Here is a 24,750-nt window from a genome sequence, read left to right on the forward strand (position 1 = left end):
GGGATAAGGCAGATCTGTGATCACAGCAGAATATCATTAGCAGTTGTTTTAGTAGTTTGGTAGTTTTTTTTCTTTCCTTCTTCTTTTATGACTATGTATTTGGTTTTACCTGGGTCTCTAGGCTATCCAGTCTCTGGTTCTTGGTGTCAGGTATGAGTTCCTTTTCATGGAGTGAGCCTTACGTCAAATCAGACATTGTTTGGCCCACAAGTTCGGTACCACCATTACTGTAGCATATTTGGCAGGCAGGACATATTGGAGGTTAAAAATTTTGTGGCTGCGTTGTTGTCCACGTTTCTCTTTCAGTAGCCTTCAAAATCTTATGATACTTTTAAAGTATTTTATTATTTTTAATAGTGTGTGCGTATGTTTTGTCTGTGCATAGGTGTGTCCATGTGAGTACAGGCACCTGCAGAGACCAGAAGTGTCAGATTGCCCCTAAAGCTGGAATTGCAAGCAGTTTTGAACCACCACATGGGTTCTGGGAAACAAACTCAAGACCTTTAGAAGAGTTGCTCTTAACTGCCGAGACATTTCTCTAGCCCTACAATCAAAATTTAATGAAAAAAATTCAGTAAGATTCTCATAAGCAGCATCAAGATACTGTATATTTTTATTTAACTCTGAATTTTTCTTAAGCCTCACCATGCTGCTAAAAAGAGAAGTCTTGGATTTGTTTTTCTTGAGTGAAGTATAATTGATGTTATTACACTCAAACTTCTTGTGTGTGTACCTGTACTAATTATGTAGGTTTTATTGAATTACGGTCATTGGAGGAATACTGAGAGTAATTGGCCAATACAAATCTTTGGATCACTTATGCATATTTTCTAGACCTTTAGTTTTGGAAATACTTAATTTTAAATTAAGATTTTTGCCAAATGCAAGATGTTGGATGGTGCAAACTTGTAAATTATTTTTAAAAGCACAGAATTTATATTTATGAAGCTGTTGTTTATTGGTTTTAGGAGCCTAAATTTACAAGTAGATCTGTGTTGTACAGTCTTTTACATTTTATACTTATGTCTGTATTTTTACCATAGGATATGTAAGTACACATTCATATATATCTTACTTGTTTCTTTGCTGTGGTGTTGCTTCTCTTTCTTTATTGGTTTTTACTGCACTGCCTTTCTCCTTCTCATCCCCTACATAACTCCTCCATATAGTATTTTCATATTACATAATATGGATTATATAGTATAGAATATATCTGTATTATATAATATCCAAGATTATATAATGTCCAATTTAATTATATAATAAATATGTGTGTAGACTTGCATAAACATAAGGATATATAGAAGCATGATTTCTCTTGAAAATATGGAATCATATGCTTTTGCTATTTGAACTCATTAAAAATCCAGAAATTATCACTGGAGCTATGCTTCAACGATGACTTAGTATTTCTCTATGTTGATGAATCATCAATAATTATATAGTTACGTCTCCTACAAAGCATTTACTGCTGACTACTATCTCTATAGAAACAGTAAATATTCTTACACATATGCATACATATATCTATATGCATGCCCACTATAATATTCAAATTCTGTGATGTTCAGAAAATGCTTTAATTTTAATAGATCTTCTTAGACTACTCTCCCATAAGGTTTTAATACGATAATTCACATTTCAATTCTCCCCCCTCTCAGTTTAAAAAGAGCCTTTCCTCTGCTAGGAATATATGTTATTAGATCTTTTAAATTTTATATCCATATAATAGGTCTTGGAATTACTTGAATTTTCATTTCTTTAACCTTAGAGCATACGCTTCTTGTTTGTTGGCCTTGTGAATTTATTCATTTGGATTGCCTACTCATGACCTTCACTTACTTTTTCTGTTGGTTTGCCTAGCCTCTTATTTATACAACCAGTCTCTTTCTATAATCTCTATCAATTTTCTGTGAGATGTAGACACTATTTCCAAATTTGTTCTTAGTTTTTATCCTGTCTTTTTTTATTAATTAATTAATTTTGGAATTTGTGGTTGTGATATGTTAGGATTTCCTCGTCTTTTATATAGCACATGTGAATTTTAAGCTAATTTTTGTTAAGATTTTTGGAGTTTCATTTTTAAAACTCTATTCTCTTTTTCAGATGGAATTTATTTTTGTATATATTTAGAAAAGTGTGTCTGGTTTTCTTTCAAATGAGTATTCAGTCTTGGCATCCATTGTTAAATCATTTTTCCTCTGAATGGAAAGATTTTTGGATTGTCTGTTTCTTCTAGATATTTGATGATTTTATCACACTGAGATTATAATATCCACATGCACACACAAATATTGGATGGTAAAAATGTAGTTGTTGGACTAGAGGAGTTTGCTCATGAAATAAGAGCAGCTTCTCAGAGTTGTCACTCATGAGAAGGAAATTCAGTAAATAAATGCTGGGCGTTCTTTGAAGACTGGAGAGGCAGTTCCATCATTACAGGAGTATCAAGGTGTGTGCTCTGGTACAAGCTAAGTGTAGTGTTTGCATTGTTGGGGATATCTTTTTTTCTCTTCTCTTCTCTTCTCTTCTCTTCTCTTCTCTTCTCTTCTCTTCTCTTCTTTTTTCTCTTTTCTTTTATTTCTTTTGTTCTGAGACAGGTCTCTATATAGCTCTAACTGAACTCACTGTGTAGGCCTCGCTACCCTTGAACTCACAGAGATGTGCCTGCCTCTGCCTTCTGAATAACGAGATTAAAAGTGTGTACTATTGTGAATACCCTTGGAAATATTTTTATGCAATGTTTGTCTGATGTTCCCAGATTAGATTTTCTTTTTAAAATATTGAAAATATAAAAGTATACAGTCTATTGAGAAATACTTTGTTTTTGCAAATGTAAAAATGGATACTCAAACAGCTAAGTTACTTGTTCAAAACTTTATAGCTTAATGTGCAATGAGGGTATGATTCAAAAACTAAGGGTTGTAAAGATGGCTCAATGGTTAAGACTGTTTCCTGCTTTTTCAGAGTACCCAATCTTTAATTCCCAGCACCCAGGTTGAACAAGCTGACTGACCAGGCGCCTTCAACACCAGCTTTGGGGTATCTGACACCCTCTTCTGGGCACTGTGCTCACCTGCATATACATGGCACACATTCACATAGAAACATACATATACACATAGATAAAAATAAATCCTTAAAAAAGTTAATACTAAGTTAAAGCTCTCTCCATTTTGTCAAATGAAACATTTTAATGAAAGGTAAAAGCTAAGGTATATGCAAAACTAAGAGTGTGGGTATGTCATAATCACATTGGCAGCATCTGAGTTTCTTTAAAATAATGCAGTGGTCAATGTGCAATAATGTATATAACTATTTACAACAGAGCAGTTCTGTCTTGATAAAATAACACTGTTTATGTGTTCTGCAATGACATAGTCTTTGACTACAATGTTAGAATATTTTAATCTCTTTTTATTCTGAACAAATCTTAATAACTGGTTTTTAAATATTCTTTTTAGAACAGAAGAAAGTTAAAGTTAAAAAACCAAAACCAGAATTTCCTGTGTATATGCCTTTAGAAAATACATATATTCAGTCTTATGATCATGGAACATCTATTGAAGAAATTGAGGAGCAAATGGATGACTGGCTGGAAGACAGGAACAGAACACAGAAAAAGCAGGTAATTGAACTTTTAAAAATTGATTTAAGGAGCTGGATGGAGATCAAATCCAGAGCCCAGGCAAGCACAGCTGCTGGGCTGTGTCACCCTTTCGGTATTTGATGGTTGATTTGTGTGTTCATTGTTATTGTAAAAGTTGGTACAACTGACTATCCCAGGTTAGCCCAAAGTATGTTATTCTTTTGCCTCTGTATCTCACATTCTGGGATTGCAGGCTAGCACCATTTCTCTAGTTGTAAGTAAATGTTTAAACTGGTTTTATCTGAATCATAAGAAGCATAAAGTACATTCAGTATTGTTACACAGTTCAGTGGGCTATTATAGAGTGAAACTATTAACCATTGCTAGGATAAAGGGCTAGAACACTGGCCAGCAGGAGAACTCAGAGGATAAAGGCACTTGCCACCAAGCCTGATGACTCAGGTTCAGCCTTTGGAACCAACATGATTGAAGGAGAGAACCAGTTCCCACCAGTTGTCCTTCGTCCTGTGAAGGAATTTTACGGTGGTAGAACGTTTGACCCCTTCCTTCCCTTTTCTATTCTGTGCAAGTATTGCAGGAGTACTGGCATTAGTTTGTCTTAAAAGGTCTGTAAACCTCATAGTGACTCTGTCCAGCTTTATTCTGTTGGGAGGCCTCATTACTGCTCAGTTTCATTGCATTCTACTTGTCTATTAGAGTGGGTTGCATCTTCTTGCTTCAAATTTTAGAAGGTGATACGTGTCTGGATTTTTGTCTTAGCTCTTCCAGAGCTTCATTTTATTAGAATATAACTTTGTAGAATATTTCTTAATGATCCTCTGGATTTCAGTTATACGTGTTATAATATATCCTATTTCTGCCTAACTTTGCTAATTTGGGCCTTCCCTTTTTTGTTTGGTTAGTTTGGCTGAGTTTGTTGTTCTTTATCTTCTCCATGAACCAAACTTTTGTTGGATTGATCCGTTTTTATTATTTTAATGTCTGTTTCATTGAGTTCAGCTCCGATCTTTTTTTTTTCCTTTTCTTTTACTGATTTTAGTTTATTCTATTTAAGACAGGTTACTAGATTATTTGTTTGAGAACATTCTGTTTTAATATATTTGCTGTATCTGACAGGTTCGTATACATTGTTTCATTTTTTATTTAATTATAGGAATTATAAAATTCCCCATTTTCTTCAGTGCTCACTTTCATCCAAAGCATATTGTTCAGCCTCCATGTGTTCACACAATCTCTGTAGTCTTTGCTATTGGTATTTAGCCTAGTCCATTATTATCTGATAAGATATAATAAATTATTTTAGTTTTTAAATTTTATTAAGATTTGCTTTATGATCTCCAGTGTTCATTGTTTTAGAAAAAGTACCATGTGCTGATGAAGAGTGTATGTACTTGGAACTGAGAGAATATTTTGTAGGTATCTGTCAAGTGCACTTTCCTCTCTAGTGTAACACAGCTCATGTCTCTAGGTTGTTGGGTTTTTTGTTTGGTTTTGGTTTTGGTTTTTGGTTTTTGGTTTTCGAGATAGGGTTTCTCTGTATAGCCTTGGCTGTCCTGGAACTCACTCTGTAGACCAGGCTGGCCTCAAACTCAGAAATCCACCTGCCTCTGCCTCCCAAGTGCTGGGATTAAAGGCGTGCGCCACCACTGCCCGACTGGTTGTTGGTTTTTATTTATTTGTTTTATTCTGGATTTTGGTCTGAATGGTCACTGGTGAGAATAAAGTCTAACACTTTGTTGCTTTGGTCTGTTTCTCTTCTTATGTCTTTTAGAGTTTTATTACAATGAGTGTTACAAGTTCACTGTTTATATGTCTATGATCATTATATCTTCTTGATGAACATTACCTTAATCAATATGTGGTACCACCTTTTTTTCTGTTCTAATTTTGGTTTAAAGTCTGCCCTGTTAGATATTAATGTACTATAGCTTCTGGCTTGATGGTTGTACTTGCTTAGAATATTACTTATCATCATTTCACTTTTAGCTTTTACTGATGAGGCAAGCTTCCTGAAGGCAGCACATTATTTAATGGACCTTTTTTTCCTAATATACTCAACCTGCGTCTTTTACTTGGAGAATTAAAACTGTTTATATTTAGTATTATTGTTTATGATTTATTGTTTTGTAGTATTTGACCCATCTCTCCTTAATTCTCATTTCTTTCTTTCTTTTCCAAGCTTTTATGAGTGTATCTATTCTTCCTCTTCTACTTGGTCTTTTAATGGAGTCTCTGAGATCTGCTATATTCTGTTCTTTCTCATATTCTTATCATTGTCTGAGGGTTATAACTAATCAACCAGACCTGTTTTCTCTTCTGCTTCATCTAGTCTGTTGGTGAGTGAGGCTCTGAACTATGTATGTTTTAATCTCATCTGTTGAGCTTTTTACTTTCAAGATTTTTTTTTATTCTTTCTCAAAATCCCTCTCCTTATTGAGTTTCTCACTCATCTTTTGTATTACCTTTTAAAATTCATCTAGCTATTTCCTTGTATATTCTTCGCATTCATTGATCTTCATAAAACCTACTCTTTTAAGGGCTGAGGAAGTTTGAAAGACTGAGGTTCCTCATGAATGTAGGGTTCACAATAATGGTGCTATTTTTCCTTGCAATTGTTCCAGTAACAGCAGGACACCAGTTTTGCCTAGTCGGATCCAGTTTGTCAGCTAGGAGCTTTTACTTTCCCTATTCTTTTTTGTTTAATTTATTTATTTACTTACTTACATCAAGCAATGTCCCTGCCTCCAGGTTCCCCCCTCATAGACTCCTTCTCTCATCCTTCCCCCTCTTTTCCCCTAAGAGTGTGGGGCCCCCTCAGGTATTCCTGGTGCATCATGTCTCTGCCAGAGTAGATGCATCCTCTCACTGAAGCCAGACAAGGGGAATGTTGGGGAATGGATACCACAATCAAGCGTAGCTTTAGGGAGAGCCTCCTCTCCAGCTGTTGGGGGTGTCCACGTGGAGACTGGGCTATATGTCTGCCACATCTGCTGGGGCCCTCGTTCAAGCCCATTCGTGTTCTTTGGTTAGTGGCTCAGTCTTTGAGAGCTCCCAGAGGTCCAGGATAGTTGGATCTGTTGGACTTTCTGTAGGGTTCCCATCCCCTTTAGGGCCTTCAGTCCTTTCCCCAACTCTTCCATAAGAGTCCCTTACCTCTGTCCAATGTTTGTCTGTGGGTACCTGCATCTGTTTCAGTAAGCTACTGGGTAGAACCTCTCAGAGGACAGTTATGCTAGGCTCCTGTTTGCAAACATAACGGAGTATCAATAATGTCAGGGATTAGTGTTTGCCCATGGGATGGGTTTCAAGTTGGGCCAGTTAGTGATTAGCCATTCCTTCCATCTCTGCTCCATCTTTGTCCCTGCATTTCTTTTAGACAGGACAGATTTTAGGTGGGAAGTTTTGTAGGTGGGTTGGTCCCCTTATCCCTCCACTGTGGGTCCTACCTGGCTACAGGAGGTGCCCTCTTCAGGTTTCATGTTCCCACTGTTAGGCATCTTGACATTGACTCCTGGGATCCTCCCCAGTCTTAAGCTTCTGAGACTTTCTAAAGATTCCCCTCACCCCTCCAGTCCTGGAAGCCTCAGATTTCTCTCCATTCATTCTTCTGGCCTTCTGGGTTTCTCACCTGACTCTCTGCACATACAGTTACCCTAGAAATCAATCTGTTGGCTTCTCAGAAAATTGGTAATAGTTCTACCTGAAGACCCAGCTATACTGCTCTGGGCATATATCCAAAAGATGCTCTACCATACCACAAAGATAAGTGCTCCACTATATTCATAGCAGGTTTATTTGTGATAGCCAGAACCTAGAACCCATGTGTCCCTCAACTGAAGAATGAATACAGAAAATGTGGTTCATTTACACAATGGAATACTTTACTATTCAGCCATTAAAAACAAGGACATCATGAATTTTGCAGGCAAAGGGGTGGAACTAGAAAATATCAAACTGAGTGATGTAAACCAGACCCAAAAAGGACATGCATGGCAAAAGCAACTACCAAAGACTGATGCTGCTTCTTCCATCATGGGCCTCACTGGCTGTGTGCCTTCCATTCTCTTCATCATTGTAGCCCTTGCTTCTCCTTGTATTCATTCTGGGTTGTGTCAGACAGTCCCCCAAGCCATGCCTGTATCATATCACTCTGTTTTACCAGCCAATTCCAGGGTATCCATTGGAACCCTGAATTGTGATTATTCTGTATTGTCTGATCTCCAGAGGAAGTGAGTCTCTAACAACAGGTCTCTTTTTATGAAAGTTTTCTGATTGTGGCACTCTTGAGAGTTTGCTATGTAACCTAATTAATTTCTCTCTTAAGCTTGTTTGTTCAGGAGGAATGATTTTTAGACCACTTCTGAATCTAGGTTTAAAGCATGAAGAACCATGGGCTTCTCCAAGGACTTTTGTTGAATTTGTTTGTACTTTTTGGCTTACCTTATGCCTTCAGCATAATGTTCCCTCCTTTGTATGTGAAGTGAGGATGACCTCTTAGTATGCATTAGGAAGTATTCTCTCTTTTTCAGAAGAATTTGTGGAAATTCATCAGTTCTTCTCAAGTAAGCTTTGTTAGTTTCTATCTTTTAAAGAATATGACCATTTGATCTAAGCTGTTCAGAGTACTAGAGTAAATTATTTCTTATGTCCCCATATCATTTTGTTGTCTACAGAATCTTTGTTGATATCACCCTTTTATTTCTGATATTGATGATTTATATCTTCCCTCTTTTTAGACCTGGTCAAGCTCTCTAGGAATATAATATTGATGTTTAAAAATCAGCTTTTAGCTTTATTGATTTTTCTCTATTATTTTTCAGTTCTGTTTGAAATTGATTTTTTGTTTTTCTTTATTCTACTTTGTTTCTAGGTCCTAAAGTTTTTAATTTTTGAAATTATTTTATTTGTAAGTTTGGGGCTGTATGAACATCTGTATACCACCATGTATCCTTGGTGCCAGAAGAGGTTACTGGATCTGTTGGAACTGGAGTTTGGACAGTTGTGAGCCACCATATGAGTGCTGGAAATTGAACCAGGTCCTCTGGAAGAGCAGCCAGTGCTTTTAACTGCTGAGGCATCTCTTGAAGGCTTTTCAAAACCTATTTTTAATAAGGGTTCTTAAATGCTTTAACCTCCCTTCTAGCCCACTACCCACCAGAGGTAGTAGAAAGGAAAGGTTAATAGGGCAAAGGAGGATGTGGGCCTGTTTAGAAATAGTTCTTTGGAGCAAATCCAGTCTGTGTTGTCAGGATATTAGCAGTTCAGTTCACATGAGTCAGCAGTGGCAGCTTGATCCATTCACAAACACCCTTCACAAATTAGCAACTATAGGTAAATCCAAAAGAAACTGCAAGGCTCTCTGCCAATACCACCAGAAGATTTTTGGTGCGTTTCTCTCTATGAAGTCACGACAAATGATGGCCAGCAAAGAATGGTAAGGCATACTGAAGTGAAAACTTAAGGGTTCTTTGGAAAGTCAGTTGGATGATATTTTGCTGGGGCAAACAAATGAAGGAGTGTTTAGCTGAAGCAGACACAGAAGAAAGGATATTCTACTAAAGCAAGCACATGAAAGGACGTGTGATGAAGGATTCTTTGCTAAAAACATGAATGTATTAGTCCACCTTTCCTTGCATAGTTGAGCTGCATTTGTCGGGACTCCATAGAGAGACCCGTACCAAAGATCTTCTGGTGATATGCTGCAATTTCTTGCTGCTTCTGAGGACTTGGGCTGATTGGCAGAGTGATGTCAGCTGAGATAGATGCATGTGCTGAGGCAAGACCCATGGAGGATACACGATGTTTGGAAAATATAAATAGGACTCAACAGACAGTGACAGAGGCTGAGCTTGGCTCACTGGTACAGCTAGCTGAGCAACGCTTACGAGGCTCACAGCGTTACTCTCTTCGCTTCCCTGAGAGAGGCACAGCCAAGAACTTATTCTGGCATTCCTCCATGTCCCTCCTCCTGATTCATGCCAAGGCTTAGGCCTGGCTGTCTCTGCCAAGTAGTGCCACTGCTACTGATTCTTGTTTGCTATCCCAACTCTACCAAACTGGACTGTTGATGTATCCATAAAGTGTTTGTGAGTGGATCGAGCTGCAGCTGCTAACCTGTGAACTGAACTGCCATTTTCCAGACAACACAGAGGGGAGCTGCTCCAAAGAACCATTTCTAAACAGGTCTTCTTTTCCCATATCCTTCCCACTACCTCTAGTGGGTAGTGGGCTACAAGGGAGGTTAAAATGTTGAAGACCCATTATGAGACATAAAATCAAAGTTAAAGCATACCAGTACCAGCAGCACTGTCCACTGTCTGTTGGATTATATTTATACCCTTTCCAGACACCACGTGCTCTCTTAAGCATCTGCTCTAGCAAAACATCATGTGCCGTTTTTCCAGGCTGCTTCCAGAAAAACACCACGTGTTTGTCTCAGCACATGTTATTTTGTCAGCAAAATATCCTCCCACTTACCTGCTTCAGCAAAAACTTCTTACAAGACAATTTCCAGAAAAACATCACATGACACAACTGAGTCTCCAAAGAAACCATAAATTTCCACATCAATCTCTTCATCCCCAATTATTTTGTATTTTAAAAAATATTTATTCTTGGATAATTTCATACTTATATATGGGTGATCATTTTGACCCCCTGAGTCCTCCTTCCCATTCTTCCTAGATGCCCCTGCACATTCCTCGTTCACCTTCATGTCTCTTTGTTTGTTTGTTTGTTTGTTTGCTTGTTTCTGTAACCCACTGAGTCTAGTTTGTGCTGCCTCTCCATAGCCATGGATTGCTATTAGCTCCTCAGTTAGGAGTGGAGCCTCATGGGCCCCCTCCCTCTCCATGATGAAATTATTGACTGGTGTGATCTTCTATAAGTCCTATAGAGGCAATTATATCTGTCATGAATTCATGAGTTCAGTGGTTATATCATGTACAAAGACAGCATTTTACACTTCTCCTCCCTAGCCTTCAGCATTTACATTCTTTCTGTTGCTGACCCATTAGCCTTATAGGATTGGTCTAAATGGGTTATTTAGAGCTGGCTACTCAAAAGTTACTTATTCATGACACTTTAACCAATTTAGGCTCTGCATTGACTTCTGCCCACTGCAATAAGAAGCTTCTTTGACCAAGGACAAAAGTGTTAAAGGTATTAGCAGAAATATTTAGAAGGCCTTTTTTAACTCCCAGTAAACATTCCCTTTCATAACTTATTCATTTATTTATTTTTTTACTATTACCATTCTGTCCTAAGCTGCTTCTCCCTGCTGTCATGGGTCCCCTTCCTGAATTATGGCCTCTACAGACATTCCAAAATAAACACATGAATCTAAGAACATGTAGCTAGGATCCCATATGAGAAAAAAGAATAGGAATGTTTATCTCTCTGGCTCGGTGTTACCTCACTTAATATAATATTTTCCAGTCCCACTCATTTTCTTATAAATTTTGTAGTTTCATTTTTCTTTATAGCAGAATAAAATTATATTGTGCATATGTAGCACATTTTTATTATCCATTTCTCAGCTGATAGACATCTAAGGTAATTTTGTTTCCTGTTTGTCAGTAGACCAATATTGAACATGGATGTGCAAGTGTCTCTGTAATAGAAAATGAAGGCTTTGGTGTAGCTAAGTCTCATGCTAGTCTATCGTTAACATTCTTAGAAGCCTTCATTCACACTGAGTTCGGTGGCGGCTGCTTCAATTAACATCCCACTAACAGTGGGTAAGAGTATCCCTTTTCTCCATCGTCAAAAACATTGGTTATTTGTTTCCTTGATAGCCATCTGACTATAGTGATGTGAAATCTCAATGTATAGGTGATCTGCTATCTTTCATCTGTGACTTTACATCTACTAGTATTTATTTTATGCAGTTGAGTGGCACCTGTGTTCTGGGCATATGTTTAGAATCATAATGTCCTTTTGATGGATATTTCTGTCAATCAGCATGATACGGACTTCATAAATTTGAAATCTTTTAATGACATAGAGCACTGTTTAAATGTTTATTAGCTGTTTATATTTCTTCTTTTTTGAGAGATCTCTTTTAGTTCCACAAGTTATGTTTTTAATTGGATGGTTTCCTTGAGTTTCTTGTTTCTTACGTTCTTTGTATATTCTGAATACTAATTCTGTCAGACATACAGCAGACCCACTCAGTAGCATACTTCTTCACTGATTGACAGTTTCCTTTACTGCACAGCCGTTTAATTTTATGAGATCCCAATTGTCAAATACTGGATTAGTTCCTGGTCAGTTGTTCTTATCTAGCTATCTCTTGAAACATTCTCAGTGACTTTTTTCTCTAGACATTTAAAGTTTCACTTCTTATCTTGAGATCCTTGATCCATTTGGAGTTGATTTTTATGAGTACTAGAGATAAGGATACAGTTTTATTATTCCATGTGAATATAGCCAGTATTCCCCACTCGACCATTTGTCAAAGATGCTGGTTTTCTCCAGGGTACATATTTGTGTCTTGTCAAAAATTGGGTGGCTGCAGCTGGGTGGCCTTGTATCGTATCTGGGTGTTCTGTTCTGTTCTGTTCTGTTCTGTTCTGTTCTGTTCTAGACTGTTGATCTACACATCTTATTTTATGCCAGTACCATGCTGCTTTTATTGCTGTGGCTCTGTAGTAGTATAACATGAAATCACATATAGTGATAATTCTAATTGCCTGTCTGGGGTCTTACACTTCCATATGAATTTTAAGAATTTTTTCACTATGAAGCACATCATTGGAATTTTTATTGAGATTATATACAATTGTATATTGCTCTAGATGGGATGGGCATTTTCACTGTATTTATGAGTGTGTGCAGTCTTTTCATCTTTTAGTGTCTTCTCTAATTTCTTTTGTTAATACTTTAAGTTTTCCATTGTAGAGATCTTTCACATCCTTGGTTAGGTTTATTCCAAGGTTTTGTTTTTGTTATTCTCCTTAATGTTTTTGACATTAGGGTGAATAAAATTGTTTCTATGATTTGTAGCTAAAAAATGCTTACATGAAGAAATCAAAGGAATCTCAAGTAAATATCTTAATGATACACCTTACGGCCAAGCAGAAACAAACCAACCCCAGTCAGCAGATGGAAAGAAATCATTGAGTACAGAAATTAATTTAAAAACTAAACAAAACAAAGAGAAACACATTTGGTTTTTTGACAACACAAATTGGCAAACCTTGAACCAAACTTACCAAAAGAAAAACAGAAGGACCATATTAGTAAAATTGGAGATGGAAAGAAAACCATTACAACAGATATCAATGAAATTCATAAAATCACTAGATCTGACTCACTATGTTGAAATATATAAGAGATGGATTTTCCTGGATAGATATGACCAAGGTGAGATAAACAAACATCTTTAATAAACATTAAGATGACAGACAGCTGTAATTAAAAAATCTTCCAACTAAAACTTCCAAAAAAGCTCAAGCCAAGGTAGATTTACTGGTGAATTATACTAGACCTTCAAAGAATACCAACATTTCTCAAATTATTCTATTCTATTCAAAACAAAACAAAGGAACATTATAAAATCTTATAAGAAGGGATATTGTATTAGAGTTTTATTTCTGTGAACAGACAGCATGACCAAGTCAAGTCTTATAAAGTACATTTAATTGGGGCTGACTTATAGGTTCAGAGGTTGGTTCAGTCCATTATCAAGGTGGGAGCATGGTAGCATCTATGCAGGGCTGAGAGTTCTACATCTTCATCTGGAGGCTGCTAGTAGAACACTGTCTTGCAGGAAGCTAGGGTGAGGGTCTTAAAGCCCACACCCACAGTGACACACCTACTCCAACAAGGTCACACTTCCTATTAGTGCTACTCCCTGGACCAAGTATATATAAACCATCACAGATACTAATACCAGATAAAGATACAACAAAAAGAAAATTATAAGACAGCTTCTCTGATCAGCATAGTTGCAAAAATTAAACTTACAGAAAATTGTAAGTACTTTGCTAAGTACTTACAAACTAATTTAAAGAACACATCAAAAAAATTATTCACCATGATCAAGCTGTGTTTATTCCAGAGACACAGGGATGATTATAAATCAATAAATGTTACAACTTATACAGATGAACTTAAGGATAAAAACCATGTAACTATCTGGATAGATGCAGAAAAGATATTTGACAAAAATCAAATCCTGAAGAAATGTGAAATAAAAGAAATGAAATATTTGTTATAATATAGGCTATATGTTATTCTTAACATTTCTTTGTTGATTTCTTTAAACAATGCACTGTTGAGTGGATCCTTAATCTAAGTTTTTGTATGTTCTAGAATCTTTCAGCTATTGACTTATGGTATTATTGGTTTGTGATCTGATAGAATGCAAGGAATTATTTCAGCTTTTCTATAATTGTTGAGAGTTGCCTTGTGTCCTAGTACATGATCTATTTCAGAGAACGTTCCATGGGATGCTTTAAAAAAAAAAAAAGTATGTTCTTCAGTATTTGGATGGAATGTTCTTCAGGTGTCTCTAGTCCATTTGATCTATATCATTTAATTCATATATTTCTTTGCTAACTTTTGTTGAGAAAACCAGTCAATTACTGAGTAGTGTAATTATTGAGAGTAGGGTAACCACTTCTGTTATGCTAAAGTTAATCTATGACTTTACATCAGTATATGTTTTATGAAACTGAGAGTACCTGTATTTGGAGCATATATGATTAGAATCATACTGTCCTCTTGAGAGATTGCTCCTTCCCTCAATCAGTATGAAGTAACCTATCTCTTGTCACTAGTTCATATTGGCCAGATATTAAAATCTGACTGTTTCCTGGGTCCATTTGCCTGAAATACCTTTTTATTTTTTCTGTCCTTTCTCCCTAAACTTCTATTGGATTTTTTATGGTGAAGTGTATTCTTTGGAAGCAGCAAATGGATGATGTAGTTTATGCTTTTTAATCCAGTCTACTAGTCTGTGCCTTTTGATTTGAGAATTTAGACCATTAATGTTGAGTCTTATTATTGAAAGCTATGAATTGATCTCTCTCATTTTGTTGATTTCATAGTACATGGTTTTCTTCCTCTCTAAATCTAAACTAAAATCATTATTTTAGTATTGTTTGTATACTGTGCTCTGATGCATTTGTTTTTCTCTTCATTTGAAGGGTTCCTTCAACTATCTTCTGTGGCTATTTGGTCTTTTTATTGTTAAAAGACTTTATTTTTCCTTCTTTTTTTCCGGTTTCTTAAGGTAGGTTAGGCCATTGGATTAAGAACTTGTATCTGTTCTAGGGATTAATGCTATAAATCCCCTGTAAACTCTGCTTTTTCTTACTTTACTTTTGGATACTCTTTATTATTTAAATTATATATTGGCTACCTATCCTATACATTTAATAGTGGTTTTGATTCATTTCAGAAGTGAAAACACTTCAGTCAGAGTGGTTTTGTTTTCATTCAGATTAAAATAGTCTAATTTCCTTTTTTGGTTGTGAAGATTTACTTACATTATATATATGAGTATTTTGCCTGCATGCATGTATGTGCACCACATATATACAGTATCTACAGTGGTCAGAAAAGGGTAGAAGATCCCCTGGAACTGGATAGTTGTGAAATGCTTTGTGGGTGCTAAGAACCAAACCTGGGTCCTCTGCAAGAGTAACAAATGCTCTTACCCACTGAGCCAACTTGCTATTATGCTCATGGCACATGAGAAATATCATGGAGGAAGGGTGTGACAGGAAAAGCTGTTTGTTTATGGCAGTGAAGTGAGTAAGTAGTAAGAGCAAAAACAAAAGTGCCAGGCTATAAGGTAAGTCCTTCAGAGGCACTCTCATCTTCAGATACTCACTCCTTCCAACCTCACTTCCCTAGCAGCCTATTCAAAATGTAAATCCATCAATGGATTCATTTTTGATAAAGTTTTAGAGCCCTCATGATCTAGTCACTTACAAAAAGCCTGTCAGCTATCAGTGATCTCCTCAGTGTGTGACTCTGGGGACAGGATTTCACCATGGACGGAAGCAAACGGCATGACAGATGGAGGAAGTGTAAGAGTGCTCTCACCATCCCTAACAGGTGCTGCAACTTGCTGTACATGTAGTGGCTTGCTTAATTCTTTATAAAGAACCTTTTTCTCCATTTTACAAAGAGCATTTGAAGGCCAGTGAGATCTATTTAATGGCATCATATACATTTTTTACTTGTTTATGTTAAAAGACATTGAATTATGAAGAATTTTACATGATGAACAATATAAGCAAATTGACATTAGTTGATCTGTATTAATCAGGTTTCTCTAGAGGAAAAACACTGATAGAATGAATATATATATATATGTATATATATACATATATATATATATATAACTTTATCAAAAATTAATCCATTGATGGAATATATGTATATACATATACATGTATACACACACATATATACACACACACATGTTAGAGTGGTTTATAGGCTTCAGTCTGGCTAGTCCAACAATAGTGGTCCCTTGACAGCAAGACCAAGAATGTAATAGTTCTTCATTGCACTCAGCTGGATATCTCAGCTGATTTTCAGTCAATGTTGGAATCTGAAGAAATAGGCTCTAATACCAGTGAAAGAATGCCTCAGCAATGGGACAGATGAACTGCCAGAGAAAGTGAGGGCAAGCCAACAAAACACAAAAGCTTTCTTCTGTCATGACCCATCAGAAATTGAGGCCCAGGTTTAGGGTGGGTCATCCCACCTCAAATGATCAATCAGGAAAAATCCCTCACAGGGTGTGCTTACCTTCTTGGGTTTTAGTTGATTCCAGATATAGTCAGGTTGACAACCAAAATAAGCCATTTGAAATTGCTACCCTTTATCAACTTGACACAATCATGCTTATGACATGCTTTATTTTCAAATGAAAACAATAACCAGGTCATACTTACTCTTAACATGATGTAACTATCCCACATACAACTACAAATGCTTAATATATTTTAGAAGAGGTAGCAGTATTTCTTGAGGGACATCATATGAGTACCATAACTTAAGTACAAAAACCTCTGATATTATCTCAATTGGTGTTACATTACATGATAGAAAAAGTGAGGAAAACACTAATGACTGCTTAAGATATATGTATATATCTTAACACATTCTTAACAGAATATAACAGAAACACCCATGTCAATTTTAATTCTCATTTCTGCTGGTCACATGACCTTAGTTGATATTTATAGTTACCTTCCTCTTCCTATACTGTATTTCATATTACGTATTCTGTATTTTCTCTACACTCAGCAAACCTCTCAGCAGGTCTTGGCTGTTTTCCTGGAGGAGTGACCCATACTTTCATTCTCGAAGGGTCTGTGCCCTTTGTAATCCCACCTGGATTTGGTTGTTGTCATTTTCCTTTGACTTTAAACACAGGACATGGTAGCACCAAGAGAGACACTAAAGGATATCCTACACCCCAGACCTAATTTACCTCCATTGTGGAAAAGCAATCCCTTTTTCCCTTGGTAATCTGGATCAGTCACTCCTTCTAACACAGTCCTGTCTTAGCCTATTGGCTTAAGGGCATCAGAAACCCACAGTGGCCAAAGGGAAGCCTGAGCTTCAAATTCAATGGAATGGTTTTGTGTCTCTTGTCAGTAACACTCCCTTCTCTGAAACCAAATTTCTAGGCTAGCAAACTTAAGGTCACAAGAACAGGAAGCAAAAAAAAAAAAAAAAATCCTAGTAGGTCACTAAGAATGATAGTAAGTTTCTACCCCTTGATTCCTGGATTCATTGACTCCCTGCTGTGGGAGAAACTGTATATTTTAAATGCTGATTCAATGCTTATGCTGCCTTCTGGAGAACCCTGCCTAGTACTTTAGGATACTGCTTTCTAATTAGAACTGTAACTATGTATTCAAAGGATCATTCCATTATCCTATCTACCCAGCTGCTTCAGGATGGTGAGGAACATTGTCCACTGTACACTTCTCTGGCTATGAAGTGAAGTTCCTTGGTATGACACAGTACCATGTGGAATATCGTGACAATGGATGTGGTACTCTGTAAGTCCACAGGTGGTGGTGGTTTTGGCAGAACCATTACATGCAGAAAGACAAATCCATAAGCCAGAATAAGTATCTACTCAAGTAAGGACAAAATGTTGTCCTTTCCATGGAGGATGTGGACCAGTGGTGCTATATCTCAGTATTGGTCTCTGCTTTTTAGCAGATCTGGCATTCAGCAGCAGCTGTGGCCAGGTCAGTCTTGGTGAATGAAAGTTCATGCATAACCCCAGTCTCTGCCACTATAGCCACTTTGTTCATGGGCTCACTGGGCAATAACAGACATGACTGGGGAAAGAGGCTGACTAGTCACAGAATGGGTCATCCTATCTACTTCACTACTGGATTGATGAAATCACCTTTTGATGAGCATTTACATGAGACATAACTACCTTCACATCTTTTACCCATTTGCAAAGTTCTATCCACATACTTCTTCCATGTTTTTCCTAACAATTTTCCAATTATGCTCTTTCCAAGTCCCTGGCCATGCAGTCAATTCATTGGCTAGAGCCCATGAATCAGTAAACAATGATGTATCTGACAATTTCTCCTTCCAATTAAAACATACGACCATGTGTACTGCCCAGAGTTCTGTCCGTTGTGAAGGTTTCTCACCCCCAGTGTCTTTCAAGGCTGTCTCAAAAAGGAGTTGTGATGCTATAGCTCATCCATACAAATTATTTCACCATCTTCAGTGCTTAAAAAGCTCCACTTTCTCTAATTCACCATGATTTTTCATTAGCAACAGCACATACAGCATTTTTATAACAATAAGTAAAAGATGACAAATACCCAAGTGTTTGCAATGTTAGATGAATTTAATAAAATGTAAAACATTATTTTTCTTTTATAATTGTCATATATGTATATGAAAGTTCATTCATAACCCCTGCCTCTGCCATTATGGCCCCTTTGTTCATAGGTGCACATAGGCGCATATATGTATATGCACACCTATACATATTTTTTTTTCTGAGACAAAATTTCTCTGTGCAGTCCTGTCTGTCCTGGAACTCACTCTGTAGACCAGGCTGGCCTCAAACTCACAAAGATCCTTCTGCCTCTACCTCTCAAGGCTGAGATTAAAGTTGTGGACCATCACCTTCTTGCAGTTGTCTGATATTTTAAAAACTAGTAATTATCTTTTTATTTACTTTCTAAATGATGTAGGTAGTGTTTTAATCCAGTCAGCAGATATCAAAATTTTGTGAAGATAATTATTCAAATTGCTGATTAATGTAAGTAAGATTTTACTGTCAATGGAAAACCACAACAATATTTCCACCGTAAGTATACCAAATTCCTTTAAAATAAAACATTTTCTTCTCTTCTTTCCCTGGAGACCTAGTGGTAATGTTCTGTAGTGTATGCTGGAGACCTGGATTTCATTCCTGTTCTCGTTATCTCTCTCCCTGCGGCTGCAGTGCATAAAATAAGAAATAAAATCACTATCCTGCATCTCCATTGCCATGGGGCGTACCCTTGTCAGGTTTCATAAACTAAGTTAGATGGGCCTGCTTGGTTTTGTGGTGGAAGACCTCCAAGAAAACAAAGTCCACGAATCACAACATCCTCTGTGCACCTGACATTTCATCTTCAAGAAACAGTGTCTTATAGTTATTATTGCCCATTTCTCTGTACTATTTGATTGATTTTCTTGCTCTAGGAAAAAAAAAAAGGTCTTTAGAAGTAAATGCTTTTTCAATCATTTAAATGAATACATTTATTTGCTTTCCAAATTTAAAAGCCTCTTTGGTTTGAAAGTTACTTAGACATATTCTTGAGCAGAAAGTATCTCAAGTAGTGGTGCTTTTTATCACATAAAAGTCAAACCTTCTGATTTACCTCTAATGTGTCTATTTTTTTCTTCTGTTCATTTGCTAGTTTCTGCCTTGCTTCATACGTGACGCAAGACATGACACTATTTTCAGAACACAATAATGTAACTGTAAATATCCAAAATTATAATCTCTTCCAAGTTATTATACTCTGTAATCCTAAAGTTTAAGGCAGTTTCAGACATCAACAGTTTCAAGTAGATACATGTATGTATGTCTTTCCCAAAGGGTGTTTGTTACTCTGAGAATGCACACATATATGTATACATGCTCTCTAACACACTTAAATCTTCCCTCCCTCTTTTCTTCTTCTTTTCACCAACATTGTTTCCAACAGCTTTTTGGTATATTACCTCAAAAAGCAGAAATTCTCTGACTGATTATAAAATATAAGAGGCTAGTGTCCTAACCTCCTCATGTCCTGCAGTGTGACACTGTGCAAGCTGTAAGTCTTGGAAACATGCCTGTTTTGCTGAGTCTGTCTTTGACCCATATACAAAAGTGTAGGACTTTGGGAGAATCCCAGCTTGTTTTCAGGGGCCGGGAATGAAAGCTCAGCGGTGACGAGTAACTCTTATGGTGCTCTCCTCTTACCTGCCTCTCTTCAGGATGACGTTAAACCAATATTAGACTCGAGTCATATCAGTCAGGTGAAGATAGATGAATCTTCTTTATGAAGTAAGAGTGGTCATGTGTTTGTATTATGGAGTGTTCCAGAATGGATGTAATTTTTAAACTACTATCATATTACTGTGCCATCATATATTACTATATTGTTAGCATTATTATTTTTTCTGTATGTCATCATTAAGTTTTTTCTAGGAAGCAGCTTTTCAATAATCTTACAGTTACACATTTAAACCAACTTTCTGTATCAAAATGTTAGAGTAGAGATAGTGTGGACTGGCATGTTGTTTTTTCAGATGTTTCCTTGGAGGGAAGGAACCTTGCTTTGTAGCGTTGTTGGGGTTCTGTGGTTCGCTGACTCCCACTGTCAGCTCAGTAAAGTGCTGGGGAGCTGCATAGTCACTGCTTATTTCCATCCCATAGATGCAGTAGCTAGAAATGTCGACAGCATTTGGATAATAAACTGTGGTCAAACAGGACTGCACCCTAACTGGAAATCTCAAACACTCTAAAGTCTGAAATGCTTTGAGCATCATGCTCAGAGTTTCTGGTTAAGGATTGCTCAGCCCTGTGAGACTTCTGTGAAAGTATTCCAAAATGTTATCCTCTAAATTCTAAGCATTTGGCCTCAAGCATTTTGTAGATGAGATGTTTGACAGTTATGTATTCTTTTAGTATAACTTAATTAGTGTTACGTTTATATAATTTAGTTTAACTTGGGATATATTTAACAGAATCAAAAAGTTTCTGAAAATAGTTGATATATTTAGGCTCCAGCACACTACCACTCTGAGAAAAATTGGTTTCTTTACCTCAATTGAAACAAATTTGTGTAAACTTCAGGGAAATATAAAAATGTCCACCATAATTCTAATTCAGTCATTTCCTAGTCTCTGTAACCGTTTGCAAAATTATTTACTTTAACTGACTTTATAGATTATTTTCCTGTTGTTATTTCCAGTTTTGTTTTGTTTTTTGTTTTGTTTTTTTGTTTTTGTTTTTTTTTTACCTTTCTGTTATTGGATTAGTGCCATTTGACTAGAACAGTGATTTTAAGCCTGTTAAACTCAGTATTATTTTCTCAGGCTTAAAAAAGAAACAAGTTATTAAGCACTTGTCTTGAAAACATGAGAACCTAAGGTTGAGTCCCAGGACACACATGATAGCATACACTTGCCATCCAGATGGCAGGGTGCAGGTCCCCTGTCTGAAAACATAGTAGATGGGTATTGAGGAATGGGACCCGTGGATGGCCTCTGGGTTCCACTCATGCACATATATATGCCTGCACACACACACTAAGATAAAGCCTGAGAATACTGGAGTATTAATGAGATGTTTTTGTGTGAAGGTCTTAGAATTTTTTGTTGTTGTTTTGTTTTGCTTAAGGCTTTTCAATGTAAATTAGCTGGTGAAAACTGAACTGTCCAGTGACAGGTCATGAACATTTATCATAGTGGTCACTCTTTGAATTGATCCTCGACAATATGCTCTTGCTACTTATCACTTATTAGTTTATCCTTTAAGAAAATTCTTACCAGATACATGTCATACAACATTTTTTTCATAATAATTTGTCTGTATCAATATCAGTTCCAAATTACCTTTCTTTTGCCAAAAGATAAAAATTTGAATTTTGTCTATTACAAAAATGATGTATTTTATGGATTTGGGTTTTAAATTAAAGATACCTATGTAAGTAAACCATATAGAAAAGGAGGAAACTTCATTATAGAATAGGTATAAGAATATTCACCACAGTAATTGCACGACACTTTTAAAATATACTCTGGAGTTCTTTGAATCATCAAGACAGAAAAAGTCACTTCTGTGAGGATTGGCATGTAGTCTGGTGGTGGTGGCACACACCTTTAATCCCAGTACCCAGAGGCAGAGGTAGGCAAATCTGAGTTCGAGACTAGCCTGGTCTATAGAGCAAGTTCCAGGACAGTCAGGGCAACATGGATAAACGCTGTCTGGATAAAAAAAAAAACAACAACAAAAAAGTTTTTAGTGTTTATTATTATGTACTTTGTGTTCTTCACTAAAATCCTATTTTAAGTCTTTTAAAATCACTTCCTATGAAGATTTAGTTCCTGTACCTTCACAGCTTTGTTAGAGATGTAACTTGTATAATAACAGAATATAAAATGCATCTGTTGTCTCAGTTTTCCCCAACATACTCTTCGTCTCAAGCTCTTCTTTGCCCAGAGCCTGTAAGTAGTCTCCTCAGTCTTCGGCTAGCACCCCTTTTTCTCGGTGCAGAGAGACCCATGGGCTGTTCCCTTCTCTAATGGCAGGTAGCCATGGGACCTCAGCTTTGCTTACACTGTCTCTGGCCAGAAGCAGTTACTCCCTTCTCAAGTCCCAAGAGTCCATGGACCTTAACCCTTTACAGTTCTAAGAACTTTGCCTTGCTTTGTCTCAGTTACTGAATTTATATTCAGAATTTCTTTTCTCATACTTTTTTTCTTCACATACAAATGAAATCTAATGGATATTTTACAACTAAAGATAGGGGATTCTTCTGTACTGGGACACATTTGATTTTAAGAGGAAGAATGTAGAATACAGCAGATTTTCATACGTTGCTATATTAACTGACTCATCGTGTTCTAGTAGTTTATAGTTAAAGAGTTACATCGTTGAAGACTAGTTGTTTCTTTGGGTAAAAAGGTAATGGCTATAGTTTTGCTTGAGAATTTTATAGTCTCGGATAAAACAGAAGCATAGAACAAAGTATACATTTGTATGTATACATACTTACGTCACAGTTTGACAGAGAGCATTTGTGCATATTGTAATAGAAGAAGACTATGAGAGTAATGATATGTGTATGTAAAGGTGGAATAAACATACACTTTGATTTAATTTTTCAAAGATTAATGGAATTATAAATGTTTTATCACTATCTTATTCCAAAGTCTACTACTCCTTATGTCACCTTCAGTTTAATAATCTCATGCAAAAACTATCCTACACGACACAAAGATTATCTTTATACCATTTCTCTTGTGATTATTATTGACTCTTAAGTTTTAAATATAAACTGAATTTTCTTAGAAGCTTTCTGTAATGGAAGTAGTTTACACTTAATTTTGAGAATTCCAGGATATTAGTAATTAAGTCCTTAAGGTATTTTGTTAGGCCTGCATGTCTTATAAATGATCCCTGCTACCTTACTACTTACTTTCTTTTTTTTTTATACTTTATTTTTTTCAAATCATCATTTTTACTTATTTACACAGGGGTTATAAACACAAAAAGGCAGGATGTGGGGAAGGGGATCACACCGGAGCGTGGGTGTTCAGATATCTTTCAGAACAGGATATCGGCTGGGTGAAGGTTCAGGGGACAGGTCACTATGACTCTGCCTATGATTCACTTGTCCTTATCTAAGTTGGTATTATCTGCCAAGGCTACCTATTTACAAGGGCTATGACTACTCAGGCTGGTAAATTTCTACAAAAGCTGCCTGTTTACATTAGCTTATAGCCATCCGTTTCAATGTTTTTCCACAGAGACCCAAGACTTGGTGTTAGTATACATGTATGACAGGCCTATTGCTGATTTTAGGCCTATGGCTGATTTTAGGCCTTCAGTGTATAAGCAGGGCTGCCCCTGACATCTCCTCCCTTCTCGAAGTATAGAAGGGCTGTGGTGATTCTAATCTTGCGAAGGCGGGGATAGAGGCCTGACCTCCAGTAATTGAAGGGGAACTTGTAATGGCTTCGGTCCCCCCTGTTGTTTCCAGTGAGGCATGAGGGCCATACCCATCCGATGTCTTTTTCCTGGAGAGGGGATACTTTTGACATCAACCCCTATGCAGTCAGGTTTGTCCCTCAGGGAACCCAGAGAGATATTTTTAACTTTTATTTATATTCCCTTGCAGTGCTTAGCCTCGCAGCCTAAGCAAGAATTCAGATCGCTAGTCAGAGGGGGTTCTGGGTGGCCCCTCTCTGCTTGGTCTAGGGGCGGAAGTCTCCTCTTTTAGGTTGAGTGGAGATGGGTTTTGGGAACACCCTGGATAGAGTTACAACCTCACCTTGAGTGTCGTGGTCCTCCATAGCTAACTTATGATAATGTATCTGAATAGGTTTTGCTACCAAATTATTTACCTGTTGTTTCACAAACTTAGCCTATTTAAGGCCCAGGGACGAGAAGAAATAAGCAAAAATAACCCAATCAATGGTCCCAAGATGGGAGGAAGTAGGGTTGACAACCATGGAGAGGCTGAAAATCAATTCTTGTGCCAGCACTCATCTTTCTCTTTCTCTCTCTGACTTTTCTCAGGGCCTTCTCTGACCTTTTTCATGCTATCTTTAACCATCCCTGTCTTGTCTATGTAATGACAACATTCTTTAAGGGCTGTACACAGTCAAGAGCTGTACACAGCCTTTTCTATTGTAATAGAGTAAATCAAGCCCAATAAGGATCTTTGCGATTTTAGGAGGTCTCTTCAGACAGTGAAACGAGGGATTTCTTTGGATTAGTGATGTCAATCTCTAACTGTTTGATGTTCTTGTCAGTGGCCCTTCATAGGTCTGAGTAGTATAAGTTCAGAGGCCAGCATCTGGATTAGAACTTCTAACAGCAGACATCATGGGTGATTCATTTTTACCTGGAAAGGAAAAAG

At 36.9% G+C, this 24,750-nt stretch overlaps 1 protein-coding gene across 1 annotated transcript in view; it reads left to right on the forward strand.

Annotated features, from left to right (window-relative positions):
- Positions 1 to 24,750, forward strand: part of Dnajc1 (DnaJ heat shock protein family (Hsp40) member C1) — a 170,611-nt gene that overhangs the window by 93,547 nt on the left and 52,314 nt on the right. Inside the window, exon 8 of the mRNA XM_028764834.1 lies at positions 3,465 to 3,628. Coding sequence (XP_028620667.1) covers positions 3,465 to 3,628 — 164 coding nt within the window. The remainder of the gene's footprint in view (positions 1 to 3,464; positions 3,629 to 24,750) is intronic.

Source organism: Grammomys surdaster, unplaced genomic scaffold (assembly GCF_004785775.1).
Source record: "Grammomys surdaster isolate TR1022 unplaced genomic scaffold, NIH_TR_1.0 146, whole genome shotgun sequence".
Taxonomy (NCBI): Eukaryota; Metazoa; Chordata; class Mammalia; order Rodentia; family Muridae; genus Grammomys; species Grammomys surdaster.